Here is a 17,121-nt window from a genome sequence, read left to right on the forward strand (position 1 = left end):
CTGGAGACAGGCAGGCCCCCAGCAGAGCTTCAGTGGGCCTCTGGGCAGGGTGGCTCCACATGAGGCTGGTCAGGGCCATTAAGGTCTATTAGTGCCCCCAGGACTCCGACAACAGTGCCCAAAGAACAGTATTAATTCTTTGAAGTTGGTTTTACTGTTTGAAGTAGACAACATTGGTGTTCAGCAGCCTTATTTAAACAACCCATCCTTTTTAGAACACCCCAAAATTCAGATCCTTTAAAGTAACATAAGCTTGGTTTCAGGAAGGGTCTCACCAAATTTTTTAGTTTGAGACGTACTCAAGCCAGGCTCCCCACTAAAAATAATTAAAACCCAACAACATAAGTCAGTTTGCAAACTTAAGTACCTACAAACACCCTTCTGCAAGGAGCATTAGGCATACAAACTTTTAAAGAGCAGACTTGCAAGCACAAACTCCTTGACTTCAACCCCTTCATTCCAGCCTTCTGTCATGCTAAAGGCTGGCCATAAAACACTACAGCCCTTGGCTTCTTAGTGCACGGCAAGAGCCCTTGTTAAGTCCCGACGAACACCACGGTTTAGGGAGAGCCCTCCCTTTAACGGGATCCCTAACCCTTTGGGAAATACAACACTAAGACAATTTTCTCCATTGCTATCAAAAGGAATGCATTCAAACACACACAGTTGCAGTGAACTCAACCAGCTTAACTTGGACTTGGAAGCAATTTGTCTATGGTCTATTCTTGGAAGAAGGTTGCCATTTGCAATAGGGATATTGATGATAAATAGACTGAAACTAACTCATTTCACATAAGCCAGGCAGCCTTCAATGATGAATTTTGGTACCTACTGACTCAAGATGGCTAATGCGCAATTTAAACTCTTCATCTCCCACTGTGAATCGCAGGAATTGTTCCAACCACTACAACGCAAGGCATTTTGTCTATTTTATTTGTCTAAATACAAGGTGGCCCAGAATGTTTTTTTTTCAAATAAACAAGCAAATCAAGTTATTCCATGAACACCTGCTGAATCTTCCCACCAAGCACTCCCTGCTACCTTCCCCTTGATCACAACCCGCTTGTACAATACCCTCAGCAGTTTTTGTCTGCATCGCTTGAACCACCTCACTGCGGTACTCCAAGTTCCCTATCTGTTTGGCTAGACAAGAGATAACACGTGACCGGTCTGATCACTGCTGTCTCACAACAGAGGAGAACCGCATTAACAACAAGTGGCCGGAATCAATCTTTTTCCTCTCATTTTCACAACCTGTGGAAAAACCTTTCTGGGTTCTATACCAAGTTTAAGTTAGGGCTGGCCAACAAAGTTATCGGGACTGGTAGGTCATGTACATCTTGTTTCCTTGGAAAATCATGTTAAAATAAAATCTGTCCCCTCCCCACTTCCATCAAGGTCACAGTCACCTTCTCCATCACCAACAGTTTAGGTTTTACCATCCAGGAAAGCTCCTGGCTGCACAGGCAGTGGTGGAGGACCTCTCTCAGCTTCTACCAACAGCTCCTGCTTAAAGCCAGGCCCAGCCTTGCGCTAACTAGGGCCTCTTCTTAACAGCCTTGAGTCATAGACTTACTGGGGAGAGCTACGGGGCTTTATTCCTCTGTCAGGAAGCTCAACGAGCACCTTGAGGCCATTTTGGTTGGGCTTGTGCACCCTCCCGCAGATCTACTGCCAATCATTAATCCACTCCAGGACTAGAATTCAAAAATATATAACAAATGTGTTTTCATCTAATTTTGGAAGACACGGACCAATATATTATTTCCTGTAACATTCCCAGTGTGGATAGTTCTCTCTTCCTGTGTTCTCTGCCAGCACTGCATGACCACGCTCTGACCAACACAGCAGCTATTAAGTCATGCGTTCATTAGTCATGCATCTGCCACTGCAGGCAAAAAAATTCAGCTATCGCTTAAACTCTTCTCAGGCTCCTCTTATTAGAACAAAGATCATCTTTCTACAAAGCTTTTCCCAGCTTTACCACATCTGTGTTCATGCCCCATCCCCCTCCCGACCTTGGGCCACTAACATTTCCCTTGCTACCACGATTCCCCAGAAGTTAGTCTGAACCTTGCTCGTTATTGCTTAATTATTCCAACTGTTAACATATACCCTCATTCTGGGGTCATTGCCCTTCTGTGGTCAGCATCCCCCTTCCACGTCACTACCAAAATGCCAGGAGTCCAGTAAGGTCACCCAGCAGCAGTAACATCTAAACATTTCTTAGTGATCTCTGCTCACATGAGGGACCACTCTGCTCCTTCAGCTGCTTAGGTGCCCTGCATTTAAATAGCCTCATTCCGAGTTCATCCCACCACCTAACTCCCTTCACACAAAGCTGTGCTCACCAAACCAATACTTTCTGTTAAAAAAAATATATATATATTATTATTTAGTAACATAAAAAGGTCTCACTTCACACCTTCTCTCACAGCAAAGGAAGGGAATGGAGGAAATCACACAGGTCTGTCTTTATTTTCACAAAAGTCACTTTGCCCACTGTCAAAAATCAAAGCTAATCTGGCATTGATCAGCTTGTATTTCAAACTGATTACGATGACAGGAACATGACAGTCTCTCCACAGAGAAGCTATACCCAAGCAATCAGAAGTTGGAGTCGGTTTTGACACAGAAGTATTTACCTTGGATGCCAAGTTGTCCACTAGTGCAATCATGGAGTTCTTAAAAAGGGTAGCAGCTGTCAAAGGTCGCTTGGTCACCTCAGTGATGCTCAGTTTACCTTCAGGCCACATCATCTTCAACACAGGATTAGAGCTAAAAGACAATCTCTTTAATTGCACAGTCTAACAGCAGGGCAATAAAAGGTCCACTAAATTCAGATTTCAACAGTTTGCTTCAGTCCAAAGCTACTGGTGTTTTCAGCTCAAAAATACATCAGCCAAACCAGTACGACATTCTTGGCCAAAATATCTCTTGCTCTTGAGCAATATATAGTCCAAGCTTACAACTAAATACGCTGGAAGAATGGCAACTGCCTCTCCTCTTCAGATAGAGATGTGCACTAATGGGATAGTACAAGTCCTGCAGAAGTGATCTATCAAAAGCAGAGTCTGCCTCACTGACACGAGCATAAAGAGGAATTTAATCAAAACAGAAAAGAGTAAGATCATAGCCCACAACATCCTCCCTTGAAACTCAGTATTTGATTTCAAGCCATGCTGCTGCACTATTCTTGAGGTATAAAGCAATTTCTACGTTTTAGCCTACGTTTTCTTGAAGGGCTGAAGGTGAGTTAATCGGCCATGATGGATGGCAAGAGCGCTGGAACACACAAAAGCTGAAAGCAGTTACAGCGATCTAATGGCCAATCTATCACACGCTTTAATGTGCCCCGAGTGGTCTTTGCGAACAGTCTTTCCCAGAGACTTAGCTGAAACCAGAGGCTCCGTTTAATAAGTCTTCTATGCAGCAAATATTTTGCAGGTTTTTTGGTTAATAGGAAGTCTTGAAAACGTGAAGAGCAAGGCTGTTCAAAGGAGCACGCTGAGTAAACATGACGGGACTGTAAACTAAGTTAATAGCTGTGCTAGCTTTTAAACAAGGCAAACAGAACTGTCCAAGCAGCTTCTAGGCTATTTTGTGCTGACTCCCACCCTGAGCAAAGTCTGTGAAAGGTTGAGATAGACAACATTTAGAAAAAAATTAAAGCACATTTAATGCCAGTCATCAAGGAAGAGTTTTCTGGAGAGCTTATACATACACACCTATGTTTTGACAGGATTTCAAATTTGCTCTTCAAAGGCAAATATCAGTTGCCTAATTAGTATTTATGGTAAGTGACTATATGGCTTAAATTTGTCATGTCATAGGTTTGAATCCTCTTCATATGTGCTATTTGCTCTTTTTTCCCCACACCCCAAATCTTTCTTTCAGAAAAAAGGGCTTTTAATTGGGGTTTAACAAGATCTATTCTTGACCAAATGCTACTCAATAGCTTTAGCACTGATTAAAAAAAAAAAAAAAAAAGACCAGTATTGGTACATCTGCAATTGGTCAAAAAAATGGGTTAATGACAAACCAAGCAACACAGGTAGTCTCTACACAGCTATCTTGATTGCACAGTGAGTTGGGTTCAAACACACACTTCAAATTTAGTTAAATTAAAGGTTAACAACATACACAGAATAAGGATTTTATCTTGAAAAAACTGTAGCAGGTCAGCTTTCAGGTCACGGTGGATATTCAAACATCAGATCCCAAAGCGCTGTTTACTACAACAGCTAACACACATGTGCCACACGTGCAGTGAAGATAGCATCAGTGAAACCATTAAGCTATTCTAGTATCCACTCTCTAAAAAAGGATGCCAACAAATCAGACTTAAAAGGAAGCTCATTACAATTTTTATGCCTACCTGTTGTACATGAGGCGCTTGAAGTCCTGAAATAAAGTGTCCTTGTTTTTGTCAATAAATCCAGTGACTGAGTAACTAGGAAAAGAAAACAGAGTTAATTGCAAAGAAGCAAAGTCTCTTTTCTAAACTGCTGGTATCGCTGTGGGATCACTATCCCTGCACTCCTACAGACAGATGCTAATCAGAAACGCAGCTCTGTTTTCTAATCTATCACTAATTTGCCGCACAAGTGCTGTGTGGGACTTGGATCTTTGTGCCTAGCTTTCCACCTCTCACGGGGGAAGAACATGCACCTAGTTTTAGAAAGCTATTTGAACTATGCAGGTGAAGAGCACGATGGCTGAGACCCATAAAAGGACTTGGACAAGTCGTAGACTGCCCAAAGTCAAGAGTTAGGCTCATGAGTTAGGCTCACGAGTTCTGCTTTCAAACTCAGAGCCTGTGTTTGTGCGAAATCCTACAGATATCGAGTTTTGCTTTTCCACATGTCTAGTCTGTCATTCTCTTGGTGTTAAGGAAAATTCTCTGGTGGGAGCGCCTGAAATCAAGAACGGCCAATAACCAGGTGATTAGGGAACTCTTGGAAATAACAGAGACAAATTTGGGCTTCTTTCCAATCTGAAAGACTACTGACATTCATCTCTTCTCCAAGGCTCAAGACAAGCAGCTGTCTGTTCACAACGACAAAGTCCAGAAACTCCCCGTTCAGTGAAACCCAAACTCAGCTGCTTCTGACCTTCAGATCCCACTCTGGGACACCTGCTCCTGAACGGCAAAAGCCCTGGGATCCGGAGCATGCCTTCATCTTACCGCTCCCCGTAACATAATTTAGGCTTAAACACTATATGCAGATATTTCCATGTTTCAGTTTAGGTTTAGAAAGTTTGCAGCCACTTGCAGTGGAGAAATTTCATCCACCAATACGACACCATGTATTTTTATACTCCTTAGCAAAATGCTTCAAAAGTGGGTGTATCTATCAGCAATCATTGATCAAGGAGTCTGTAACAAAATCTAGTATCACTGAATGGGCTCCATGGGTTACTTTTGGTTACCGGTTACCTTTATAACTTAAAGGTGCATTTAATTCCAATGTAAAAGGTGAAAAATCCCAAATTCTTTCCTCGTTATCTCCCTTTGGATTCTGCCAGCACAGGGAGTTACACAAATCCTAAAGTAACCATTAAATCATGTCAGTGATATTCCCGACAAGGGCTTTCCCAGTGAACAGCTTCTAATGTGTGGGCATCTTTCACTTCAACTTCATCTCGCTCCATATCACTACAAAATACTGCAGCAACTGTTGTAAACTTCAGGTACAGAAACTTTTTAACCTGAATGAGGAAGACAACTTGTACTGACATTTATTTCAGTTTAACAGTACCCTATATTTTGAGTCTGCTCAAAGTGATTTGAGAATTTAAAGCTAGAGAGTTATATAACGGTACGAAACAGATGTCTAAACAGATTTTATTAGCCCAGTATAGCCTATTTGAATATACAGTGCTGGCTCTTTTTTTTTCTTTCCCCCCCCCCCCTTCCCTGAAGCATTGTCCCCCCCCCCATATTCTCCTTTTGTTTCAAATCCAAGAATAAAATCATATTCTGTATAGCAAGAAACTAGCATGAGATTTAATTGATAAGCAATCGCTGCACTCTGTAATTCCATATGACAGCTATTTCTGCTTCATACCAGAAGCAGCATTAAATCAGAATATTGTACCACTTCAAAGCTGGTTAAAAGACAAAAATAGAAGGTACAACTTCATTTCTGGAAAAAAAACTCACATCACATCTCCAGCGTAGTGCTTGATTCGAAAGTCTCTATCAAACTCCAGGATTTTGTCAGTGGCACAAAGCTAAAATAAATTTCACATACATTAAAATGTCACCCTTGGAATTTCAACATTTGTGGAAGAGCAACTTGCATTGGAAGTAGAAAGAAAAAACATGGTTATTCCCCTGTATATATGCATGCGAAGATGTGAAATCCCTTTATAACACTGCTTTGATTTTTTTCACGGATGTTTTAGAAAAACAAAACATGTTTGTACAAAATCAAGTTGCAAGAGCCTACAATTTTAGTTAAAAAAAAAAACAAAAAAACAAAAACCACTCAAAACTGCCATTAAGCAAAAGGAACATTTGTGCATACAGAGCTCTGCACTTAGGAGTTAATTAATGCTCTTTTTAAAAATCTTCCTTTATATTTTTCCACCGCGATATCCCTCCTCAAAGAAATGCAGAAATCCAAATAAGACAGTTAGAATAGCAATGTTTGTTCTCCCCCCCAATAACAAAACCCCTCCAGCAGGTCTGACACCTCTCCAATGGCGCCCAACCCTGCAGATCCAGGGGGGCCAGTGCTGCAATCCCTATATTTTCATCTCAGCCTCCCGTTTCGTTCTTTGACTATAACAAAGACGTCAAGTGCCCCCGTGGCAGCCGTTCAGTACCAGCAGCCATAATACCCGCACCCCGTCAGGAATAACGGAAGCCAAAAAAACACGCATCACGCTGTGCTTAATTAAAAAAGGAGAACGCCATAAAAATGATTTTTCTTGTTAAAGCCCAAAGGGGCAGGTAAACGAGTTAAGTCTTTGCAGGATGCACGGGTACCATTCGAAAACGCTCAGGGCTAGGAATAAATATTTACCCACCTTACCAAAAGTCTTGGGAAAATGCAAGAGGAAATTAGCATCGTTGCACTGCAGGGTAAGAGATTATTAGAAGCAGGAAGATATCCTTCAAAAGCTTAACCTGCGTCCAAGAGTAGAAAATAGATTGGCTCAAACTGACAGATTAGATTTAAAAAAAATAAATAAGTAAATAAATAAAAATCACAAGCAAGCAAAAGGTTTGAGTAACAGGTACATAAAAGGTTACAAAGGTTTAAGCAGCCCAGCACGTTAGGAACAGGAAGCCTGCCAGGGTCTGTAGGGCTGATAGATGACCAAGGTATAGAAGGAACACAGAGAAAATGAGGCTGTATCAGAAAAACTAAGCAATTTGTCTTTTTGCAGCTCTGTTCACCAGCAAGGGGGTAGAGAGGGTCTAATGCCTTTTTTCAACCACCCAAAGTATACATCTCAAGCCTACGTGTCAGCAGAAGAGGTACAGGACAACCAAAAACATGATGAAAAGAAGCAACTGCCTCTACCAGACGGGACACAATCCGGTGCACAAGCCTCTCATTTCCAATTCACCCAATACTGGAGAGTTTGGAAGGCAGCTTAATGTGATGTTAATTTTTTTAATGAGTGTTTCTCCCTGTGAACCTTGCAGCTGCTGGGCAAATCAGTAGAAATTATTACAAAAAAATTAAGTGAATTGATACTGTTGATAGCCTGCTTGGTTTTCTAAGAGCCTTTGCATAAGGCTCCTCTCTATCGACTCCAAGAAATTAAGCTGCTATGAAAGGTAAGAGAAAGGGTCCTCACGCAGAAAACGGAAAGACATGAAACGGAGGGTAACAGTAAATGGTCTGGTTTTACAGTAGAAGTTCACCAGGGAGACCCACAGGGGCCTGTGCTGAGGTCTACACTGTTCATAGACTGAAATGAGCCATAAACAGAGGATAACGAGAAGGGGATCAAGTTTGTTGCTAACAGTTATTCAGAGAAGTAAAAACAATGGTTGAACATGAAGAACTGCAGGAAGACACCAGAGGCTAACATAAGGGCAATGAAAAAGCAAATGACCTTCAACAGAGCGATACACATGAAGATACATGAAGATAAGCCAAGGTTCACAGTAAAATGACAGACTCCAAATGACTATTCCCAATTCTCCATCTCAAAAAAAGACACAGGAGAAACTGGAAGAGGCTTGAGGAAGGGCAAAAGCCATCAACTGACTGCCACAGAAGGAACAGCCAAATGCACTAAGCTTCTTTGAGCCAGGGAAGAAACGACAGTAGATGACGACAAATGACACAGAGGAGATGTAGGGGAAGACGCAACGAACAGTGTTTCCCTGTTCAAGAGCTGCAAGGCTCAAACGTAACCTAAAAGGGAAAAAGGAGGAGGGAGGAAAACAGGAAGGAAGGAGCTCTTTACACCTAAATAGCCAAGCTGCGGAGCACTTTGCAAAAAAGAAAAAAAATAAAATAAAGAAAAAAGAAACTGGACAAGGGCTATTAAGGACACCATCCCTTATTCAGGAAGTTTCTGGATTATAGAGCACCAAGTTATCACTCTGTGCTTGTCCCAATTTCTTCTCTCATTTAGACCTTCACTATTGCCCAGTGTCTTGGAAGACATTAAGTCAGTCAGGTGGACCAGAATGGACCTTCTTGCATGCTTAGCTTCACAATCAGTTTGTCGAGATTGACACTACCCGGAACTTTCCACTATTTGAAGTTTTAGGAATTCATGTACCGTCTATCGCTGCACTTGATCCTTTGAAATTATAGGATCAATTGAAAACAATCAGAATTCAGAGAGACTGAGAGAACGAGCCTGTGATGTTGAGAAGCATTACAGGAATAATTAACATTTGTACAGGTCTAGCTTACTATTAGGCAACTTGGAGAAGAAAGACCCACTTCTGGGTTTTGGTTTTTTGGTTTTTCTTCTCCAGGAACATAAAATTTTGCCACAAATATTCACAGCGAAAACGTTTGCCAGTATTCTTCCTGGTTTGTCTGGCTTTCACCAGGACAACCAAGCAGACAGCAGCAGAGCAGATATGCAGTACACAAACTAGGACACTAGTATTTAGGGCACAGCAGCCCCTTAGAGCTTATCCACACGGAGCCCGTGTGCAACATGCACTAAAGGGGAGCAGTGAAGCATTAACGGAGGCTGAAAGATGGGAGCTGTTCCCATAACATATCAGCACACACATTTTAACTCTTTAGGATCATCTTCGATCTGCACAGAACTTTATAGGACCTGGACAGAACAACTGCAGACAACAAAAGCAAATTATGAAATGAAATCGGGTTCTCTGCTTTAATCCAGAGTAGAAGAGGCTAGCTGAGATAGCTCAGATTTCTCACAGTAGTTCTTGATGGGATAAAGGCTCATTGAAGAAGGTATTTTAGCTACTGGTATAGGACAACGGCAAAGACGGGAGAGGGGAAAAAATATAATTATAATGATAGGAATGTTATGGGTCAATATTTTCAAGGCTATATTGATTTAAACTAGAAATTAGCAAGCCAGGGAGATGCATCAGTCCCTCCATAAACATTATTTATAGCTGCATTCCTCATTTCCCTTCCAGGCTGCGCGAACGGTTTTCTGACAATGCCACCCCCTACTGAGGACTACTGCAATTGGCAGTTTTTGGGGGGTTTTTTAATATTCCTATGCTGCGAAGGGACTCCTGAAGGTAACGACTCAAACAGCAAATTTTTTTTATTTTATTTTTCCTTTTATAGCCTCCCGCATGCTTTATGAAATTCAGTGCTCTTCTCCGACCACACAGTACTCCCTTCCCTCTCCCTTACGGAAACACTCCACCTTAGCAGAGATGGGACCTGAAAAGAAATTGAACTCCTTCCTCGGAGATTAAGTCTGAGACAGCTCTAGAAGCTGGACCTTTTCCCACGCTGCCCCACTGCAGAGGATTTAAGGCTCCATCCCCCCAGGCTTCACTCTTCCCGATCATTAGTACCACCTAAGGGAAATAATTTGCATTAAAATGCAGTAACCCTGACTAGGCTTCCTGAAAATACTTGATTTCAGGCAAGTCTACCCAGGACATGCTATTCCTAACATGTCTGCTGCTTAAGCACATAAAATTTAGGTTAATACGGAAAGCAAAATTCCCCATTTCCCCCTCCTTCAGCTGAAATGCATGTGGCAGCTGGGGAGACAGGTATGCGGCAGCTAAAGGGCATTTAAGGAAAACCACAGCCGGAAGAAAAACTAGCTATTTTATTTCCATCCTATGCTCTACTCAGACAAGCCAGATCCAGACCTATTGTTTATATTCAGCCTCCCCAGAGGCAGTTTTTAGCACGTATCTTACACAATCCTGCTAATTTTGTATTTCTGACCTACATACAATATTGTACTGGGGAAGGGAGGTGGGGAAATGACAGGATCCCAAAGGCTTCGTTTCAAACAATATCCTCAATAAAGAGGCATCAAGATAATAAAGGCCTTTATCTGATTATTCAGCGTGAAAGATTCTCATATTAATCAGCCTGGTGACCATGTTTTCAATATGCTGCCAAGCGATGAATAAAGCCTTTTAATTTGTACCTAGTACCGAAAACAAAGCAAGGCAAAAGGGCCTGGAAGATCACAGGTACGGTTTAAGACGAACATGCTTTGCAGCCAGCGACGATGAAAAAAATCACAGCGCTGCAATAAAGCAGAAGCGCGAATAATTTCGCTGTCATTATATATTACAGCAGTCTGGGAAGCAAGTCACGTGAATTGAAACCCGGCGCCTATTGGTTATAAATGACATCATGATATGTCAAAAGACACAAGCTCCTGCTTCTTTTATGCTTGGAATAAAAACTGATCTCGCATTGGGCATACTTTAGCTCCCTCTGCTGATGGTGAGGCTTTAGGAAACGCATTCCCCCAAACCCAGACCAGATGGCCTATTTCTGCAGCTTAAAAGCCACTAGGCTCCTAAGTGTTGAATTTCATAGCCTGCAGCAATGATCTCAACCCCAGCCACCCTTCAAGTCTTCCTCCTCATTCCAGTAAGTCCAAACAATAGAAAAGGCATCACGCGGGACAGGAAGGAAGTTCTGAGGATACCGAGGAGCAAGTTACCTTTCTGCTGGAGAAGTGAGCGTGCTTCCCTAGCTTGTTATTGAGAGCCTCGAGGAACATCTCATCCGTAACCTTCCCGACGTTCATGCACGCATCGTCCAGGATGGCGATGATGCCTTTGTGCTGCTGCTCCACCAGGTCAACGATGATCTGATTGTTAAAGTAATCGATCTGCAAAACACAGAAGAACGGGTATATCTGTGACTTTGGCGAGTGGAAGAGAAGTAGGTGGACAGGAGTATACCAGTGTTGGCCACTGCTTGGTGAATAGTTTTATTATTTGTCTGACAGGAGTGTTAGGCCCCACCATGCACAGGTGAAGCAACCAGCTTGCAATAGGCAGGTCACTAACTAAAAATTAAGCAGGCAGCTATTGCAGAGATACTCTTCTACCACTAAACAGCAGAAAAGTTGATCTTTTACATACCTCACGTTAATCTCAAGACTTCTCCTAAAACTCAGCTGCCACAGAATTCACTTTAAAATAGCTTAAAATTCAACTGCACACAGAAAACTGGGGGAAAATAAGAAAAGCGTGAAATCCAATAGAGGACAATTCATTTACTAAACACCAGTAACTTTTTTTCACATGGTGACACAAAAATAGAGGTCAAGCGCTCTCCAACTCTTTCCTATAAAAAACGGTAACACTCTTTCCTAGGGTGGGTTCCTCCACGATTAGGTTTGAGCTCCTGGGTAAGTTATCATAAATGATTCTACACCCGTGAAAATGGGAAACTCATTAATTCACTGTAAATGGAGGATCAAAACTCTTAATATCAATCTAACCTGAGCCAATATCTTACCATTAAAATCTATCTTATCCCTGGCATTATTAAAGGAACTTGAACGTCAAAACTCTCAATTTTTTTTTCCATTTGAATATCTACAACTAGACAAAACAGATTAGCATTTTGACTAGAAACTCAGTCACAGAGATGCCAAAAGATGTTTTAGCTCAGACCTGGAATCCCCTGTTTTCCAAAACCATGGCAAATATAAAAACGTTATCAGATAATCAGTCAGCTTCTTCCACAGTCTGACATCCAGACAGCAAGCCTGATAGCACAGCCGGCATCGACACAGATGTCCTGTTGACTTGGACAGGAGCTTACACGGGCAGTAACTTTAAATCTGGAACTTCTGCTGGTACACTGACCTCAGACCAAGCTCTCCCTCCCCTGCCAACTCACTCACATGCTTCCAGGGAATTCCCTCGCGCTGGTACTCTTCCTGTTCTTGCTTTAGAACCAGCTGAATAAAGAGCTGCTGTAGCTTTTCATTGCAGTAATTAATGCAGAATTGCTCAAAACTGTAAAAAATAAAAAGAAGAAGAAGAAGAAAAAAGGCAATGAGTTTTCTCACGTGGGAAAGGAGGAGGCTCAGCACTGTGCTTTAGCAATGGGGCTCACCTGTTATTGTCAAATATTTCAAAGCCATAGATATCCAGGACCCCAATGACTGTGTTTTTCCCATGTATTGTATTGTCATAGTTCTTCACTTCAATCACGTCATTGATGTGTGTCACAATCCAACAAAAGAGGCGCTCATATATTGCCTGCCAGGAAACAAATACTGAGGAATTTTGCCTGCATCCCTCTGTTCTTTCCGGTATGTGCAACACAGTATTACAAAGCTTAATTCAAGATGCTGCCCGCAGTAAAGAAAAAAAAACACAGATGAAATTCTACTAAAAGTGAACAGCTACTGACAAAAAGAAAATATCCCATAAAAATGTTTCTTTTGCTTCCAAAATACATATACACAAAGTCTAAATCTTAATGAGGTCACTAGGTATGGTGCTTCCCCCATTTGATTCCAGTTGGCTTTTCAGCTGGCTGATAACTTCCACACCTGGAAATTATTTAACTGTATAGATGAGCAAGTGACAGTTCAAACAGTTATAGAAACCTGACAACTGAGCCCAATAGCAGTAAAATAATACTATTCACCTTTCAAAAAGAAAATGACTATCAGTATAAGTATCTTCAAAGTCTGTAGGTTCCAAAAGCACTCTGAAGCTATGGAAATACATAATCTTATAAAAAAAAGTCAAGTTAAAAATCAAGGATCCTTCGTAACTTCATCCATTCTTCCCTTAGCATTTGATTTCTTAGCTATAGAACACAGGAGCACATATTCAGAAATAAATTAGCATGAAGTAGGGAATTTCCACGTCTCAGCAAACACTATACTCATTAATCCACCCAGGAATCCTATCAGTAGCTGAGCATTGAAGAACGTACAATTATGAAGGCGTTTCAAAATTTAGTGCCTTCTTCAGGCTTCGTCATTCTTTGATGCACCAAGTACAACTCAACCAAACACCCAAAAGCTAAAGAAATGCATCTGAGCTACCGCCACATACAAAATCAGATGCGGAGAAAGCAAATATAAACTCACTTTTGCAAAGGCATCTCTGCCATAGGTGGCTTCTTGCTCGGTATGCTGTTTGTCAATGACATCCCGACCTGTAGCTACAGTTCGGAACAGGAGAGCCTTCTCCACCATGTCAGATTTGGTTGACAGCAAGTCTGCAATGACCGACACAACCTTGCCATTTTCTATTAGAGGCGTATCACCATCCACAGAAAACTTCAAGTTCCCCTGCGATAAATAGCAAGAAACTAGATTTAGATTTCTCAGTCTGTTATTAACATCAGTCAGTAAACCCCGAGTTCATCCAGACTTCAGTGTGCTCTTCAAGCCGTTAAAATCTCTTAACAAATTAGAAGGGTGAAGCTTGCATACCCACATACCCACGAAGCTCCCACTTCAGTGGGAGCAACAAAGCCTGACTCAAAGAAAAGCATCCCTTCTCAAGGTTCAGCTGAGTATATCAAACATTTCTGGAGGTTTAATCAAGTACCAGCTCAAGGTCTAGAGTCTAGCGATGGGAACTAACAGAAAGTATACAGATTCTAGATGTAGCTTTTCATCTTTAATGCAGTTTGCCAAAAGAGTCCTAGGCTGGAGTTCTTCTTATAAAGCTCTTGCCCACAAAGGTAATATGAATATTCCAAGGAAGCTGACAAGTCAGCACCACTAATAAGACTTGACTGACAGTATAATACCACGGTAGCATTGCTACTGAACACCTGCGATCCCAGAATTAAGTGCCAATACCACTGCACCATCTGCAGCAGTGGTCTCGTATTCCGCCTGCACGGCCTCCCGCTGCTTTGCCTCCGTTCCCTTCCTCCACGCTGCAGCAGTACTACCCCAAGGAGGGGAAAGAATTGGAGAAGAGATACGGTTTTCTTTTGCCTTCTTGTCCCTGCCCACCTACGGTGCTTTTCTCCTCAAGGAGACATCAGAATGGAGCTACAGTGACAGTGCGTAGGGGAGGAAGGCCTGCAGGTCCCCTCAGCACGCAGAGAACAGGAGGGTCCCTGTATCCCGTTGTACTCAAGTCCCCACCATGACGTGAAGTGCCATCCCTCCAGCAAAATCACAGCGGTGAGGGAAGAGCATGAGGGAAATGGAGACAGAGGAATAGTGAGGCGAGAGCTCCCTACCCACTAGCTGCCAAAACCCAAACGATTGCTTTTCAGAAGACTGGTAGAGCCCAGAACTTCGTGGTACGGCTGTTTTGGGATGTGGAATACGAGGAATTTAATGTTATCTTCCACCAATACTGCAGTGCTCTATTTCACCAAGGAATTTCACTCACCACTGGGAGTTTTAAACCGTATACACTTTCCCAGCCTAACAAACTTAGACCTGCTAGAAGTACAAGTATACCGTTTGACCACTCCTGAAGAAGAGCCTACTCCAACTGGTGGGCAGAGAACTTACCAAGTGAAGAATGGCTGCCACAATTTTGTAGACAGTCTGAATCTCCTCTTGCTTGAAGCCTATCACTTTCATGGCGTCAGCTACTGCTTTGAACTCTGCACCGTCGTTGTTGGAACACTGAGGAGAAAGAGATGAGTTTGGGACAAAAGGTTCTTCATGGAACATCTGTCACCGGTAATGGGTCAAGCTGGCCAAAATACCTCTGCTTGCATTTATTAACAACGACAATGTATTTCCTACTGCAGAGGATTGCTTTTCATAAATAGGAACAAGTGGACTATGCACAAGTAAACATACGCTTGTCTTCTAGGTCCAGAATCTCCATTAAAAATAGCAGATAGGTGTTACCTTTCCACACTCACTCCAGTCTCAGCTTCTGCTATTTCAGTAGGAGTTTTAAGTATTTAAAGATGCATTTACAATTAAGACAAGTTACCTGCAGCTCACTGACAACACCCTCACCTTTAGCTGTGCTCCAGCACGGATATAGTTGTATGCAGATGCATCTTTCTGAAGATGTAGAGATCGCAACATCTGGTCAGATCCCCCCTGCAGCAGCTGGACAGAGAGTATTTTAAGAAAAGGTGAGCCAAAAAAAGAAAATCCTTCCTTTTTCACAGTGAGTCAATCTTTTACATTAAATAAATTCTGCTCCTTACGCATCTGCCTGACGAGCAAAACCAAAGAGATGAAATTACTGCTAGAGCAGAACCAGCTGGGCTACCTAGAGTCACAAGCATGACATTCACAAGACACATGGACTGCGCCACTGTAAGGCTCTGAACACAGCCCAGAAAACACAAGCCTGAACCTCTTCATAGACCAGACAAGTTTACATTAATGATGTGCCACAAATGCTTTTTGGCAAGCACAGTGACCCTTCTCTGCTACATGTGGAGACTTTCCAATGGGGAAATGGTATGTTTATTAGAAAGGTGCTAACGTGCTACTATGGTGTACTGAAGAAGTGGAAACAAAACAAAAAAACCCCTACAGTTTTCTCACTACAAGAGCAAGAATAAAGGTTATACTAATAGGCCAACCATTTCCCCCAAAGGACACACAAGGGAAGCACCATACAGTATGGAAGACATTAAAAAGAACAAAAAAAGAACAAAAAAGAAAAAAAGAAAGTGAACTTAGTGTCATAAAATTACTTCCATATGGACAAGAGAGGCCTCAAGACAAAAAAAATACAGGGATTAGACTTATTACAAATAAAGCAGTGAGTCAAAGTCCAATATTCTACCATATTTCTTTAGTTAGCCTCCTTTTAAGTTTACAAACGTGTTAATGTGGGACTGGAAGACAGAAAACAAAATTTTTCCATGCTCCTCCCCCAAAACAGGCCTCTTCAAATAAACGAAGAGCCAAAAGATCGTTCAAGACGCTACAACGCAGGGAATCCTTTGCAAAATACATGGGAGGGTGAAAGCTTTACATATTTTGCCTGCCGTGTCCAGGAAACTTGGAAACGAGTCATTATTTTCAAGACGTGAATACCAACCTGATAAAAAGAATGAAAGCTTCGTTCCCCCGGCTGCTGCACAATCACACGAGACTGAGGGGAGAAGAAAAAAATACAAGATACGTATTTCTGGATGTGGACAGCCTGCCCCCCAAGCATCTCCCCTCCGAAGCCAATGCAGCAGTTCACTACTACCAGAATACCATCAAATTAGTATTACAAGAAGTCTATTATGAACATTATTAGCTAGGCATGATCCTGGAGTTTGAAGCCTCTACGCAAAAAAGACCTGCTTGCGTAACAGCTTCAACCTGCTATTTTTAACTGGGAGTCCCATGTGGCAACTACCAAATTGCTTTCACGCGAGAGTCGAGTAAAAAGTCATTTTAGCTGAAGGGTCACGTAAGAGCTGGAAAGGAGAAACGGGACCACGCGACTGCAAACAAATGCTCCACAGGCCACGGTTAGGGCTTTATGGAAACTACTTCTAAAACAGCAGGGCGGGAGGACCAGCAGCACCCAACCGCTGTAAAAATTTAATAGTCTCTTTTAATGCAAGAGCACTGTTTTAGAGAGCAAGGGATAGCTCTGTCTGCAGAGTATTCGTTCGGAACCAGCGTAAGACAGCACGAGAAAAACGGTTAACTGCAGCAGACGGTCAACAAGCAGCCTGTCCTTATTCTATATTGCAAGTTTTAACTATGGAAAGCGACGGCATGTGCGTTCCCACCCCC

General features: G+C 42.2%; 1 protein-coding gene across 1 annotated transcript in view; it reads right to left on the reverse strand.

The window, feature by feature from the left end:
* Positions 1–17,121, reverse strand: part of MYO1D (myosin ID) — a 150,533-nt gene that overhangs the window by 95,122 nt on the left and 38,290 nt on the right. Inside the window, exons 5-14 of the mRNA XM_067311999.1 lie at positions 16,427–16,480; positions 15,382–15,477; positions 14,920–15,036; positions 13,525–13,728; positions 12,534–12,679; positions 12,319–12,433; positions 11,122–11,292; positions 6,167–6,237; positions 4,379–4,453; positions 2,646–2,778 (exon numbers count right to left, since the gene is read on the reverse strand). Coding sequence (XP_067168100.1) covers positions 2,646–2,778; positions 4,379–4,453; positions 6,167–6,237; positions 11,122–11,292; positions 12,319–12,433; positions 12,534–12,679; positions 13,525–13,728; positions 14,920–15,036; positions 15,382–15,477; positions 16,427–16,480 — 1,182 coding nt within the window. The remainder of the gene's footprint in view (positions 1–2,645; positions 2,779–4,378; positions 4,454–6,166; positions 6,238–11,121; positions 11,293–12,318; positions 12,434–12,533; positions 12,680–13,524; positions 13,729–14,919; positions 15,037–15,381; positions 15,478–16,426; positions 16,481–17,121) is intronic.

The sequence above is a fragment of the Apteryx mantelli genome, chromosome 28, assembly GCF_036417845.1.
Source record: "Apteryx mantelli isolate bAptMan1 chromosome 28, bAptMan1.hap1, whole genome shotgun sequence".
Taxonomy (NCBI): Eukaryota; Metazoa; Chordata; class Aves; order Apterygiformes; family Apterygidae; genus Apteryx; species Apteryx mantelli.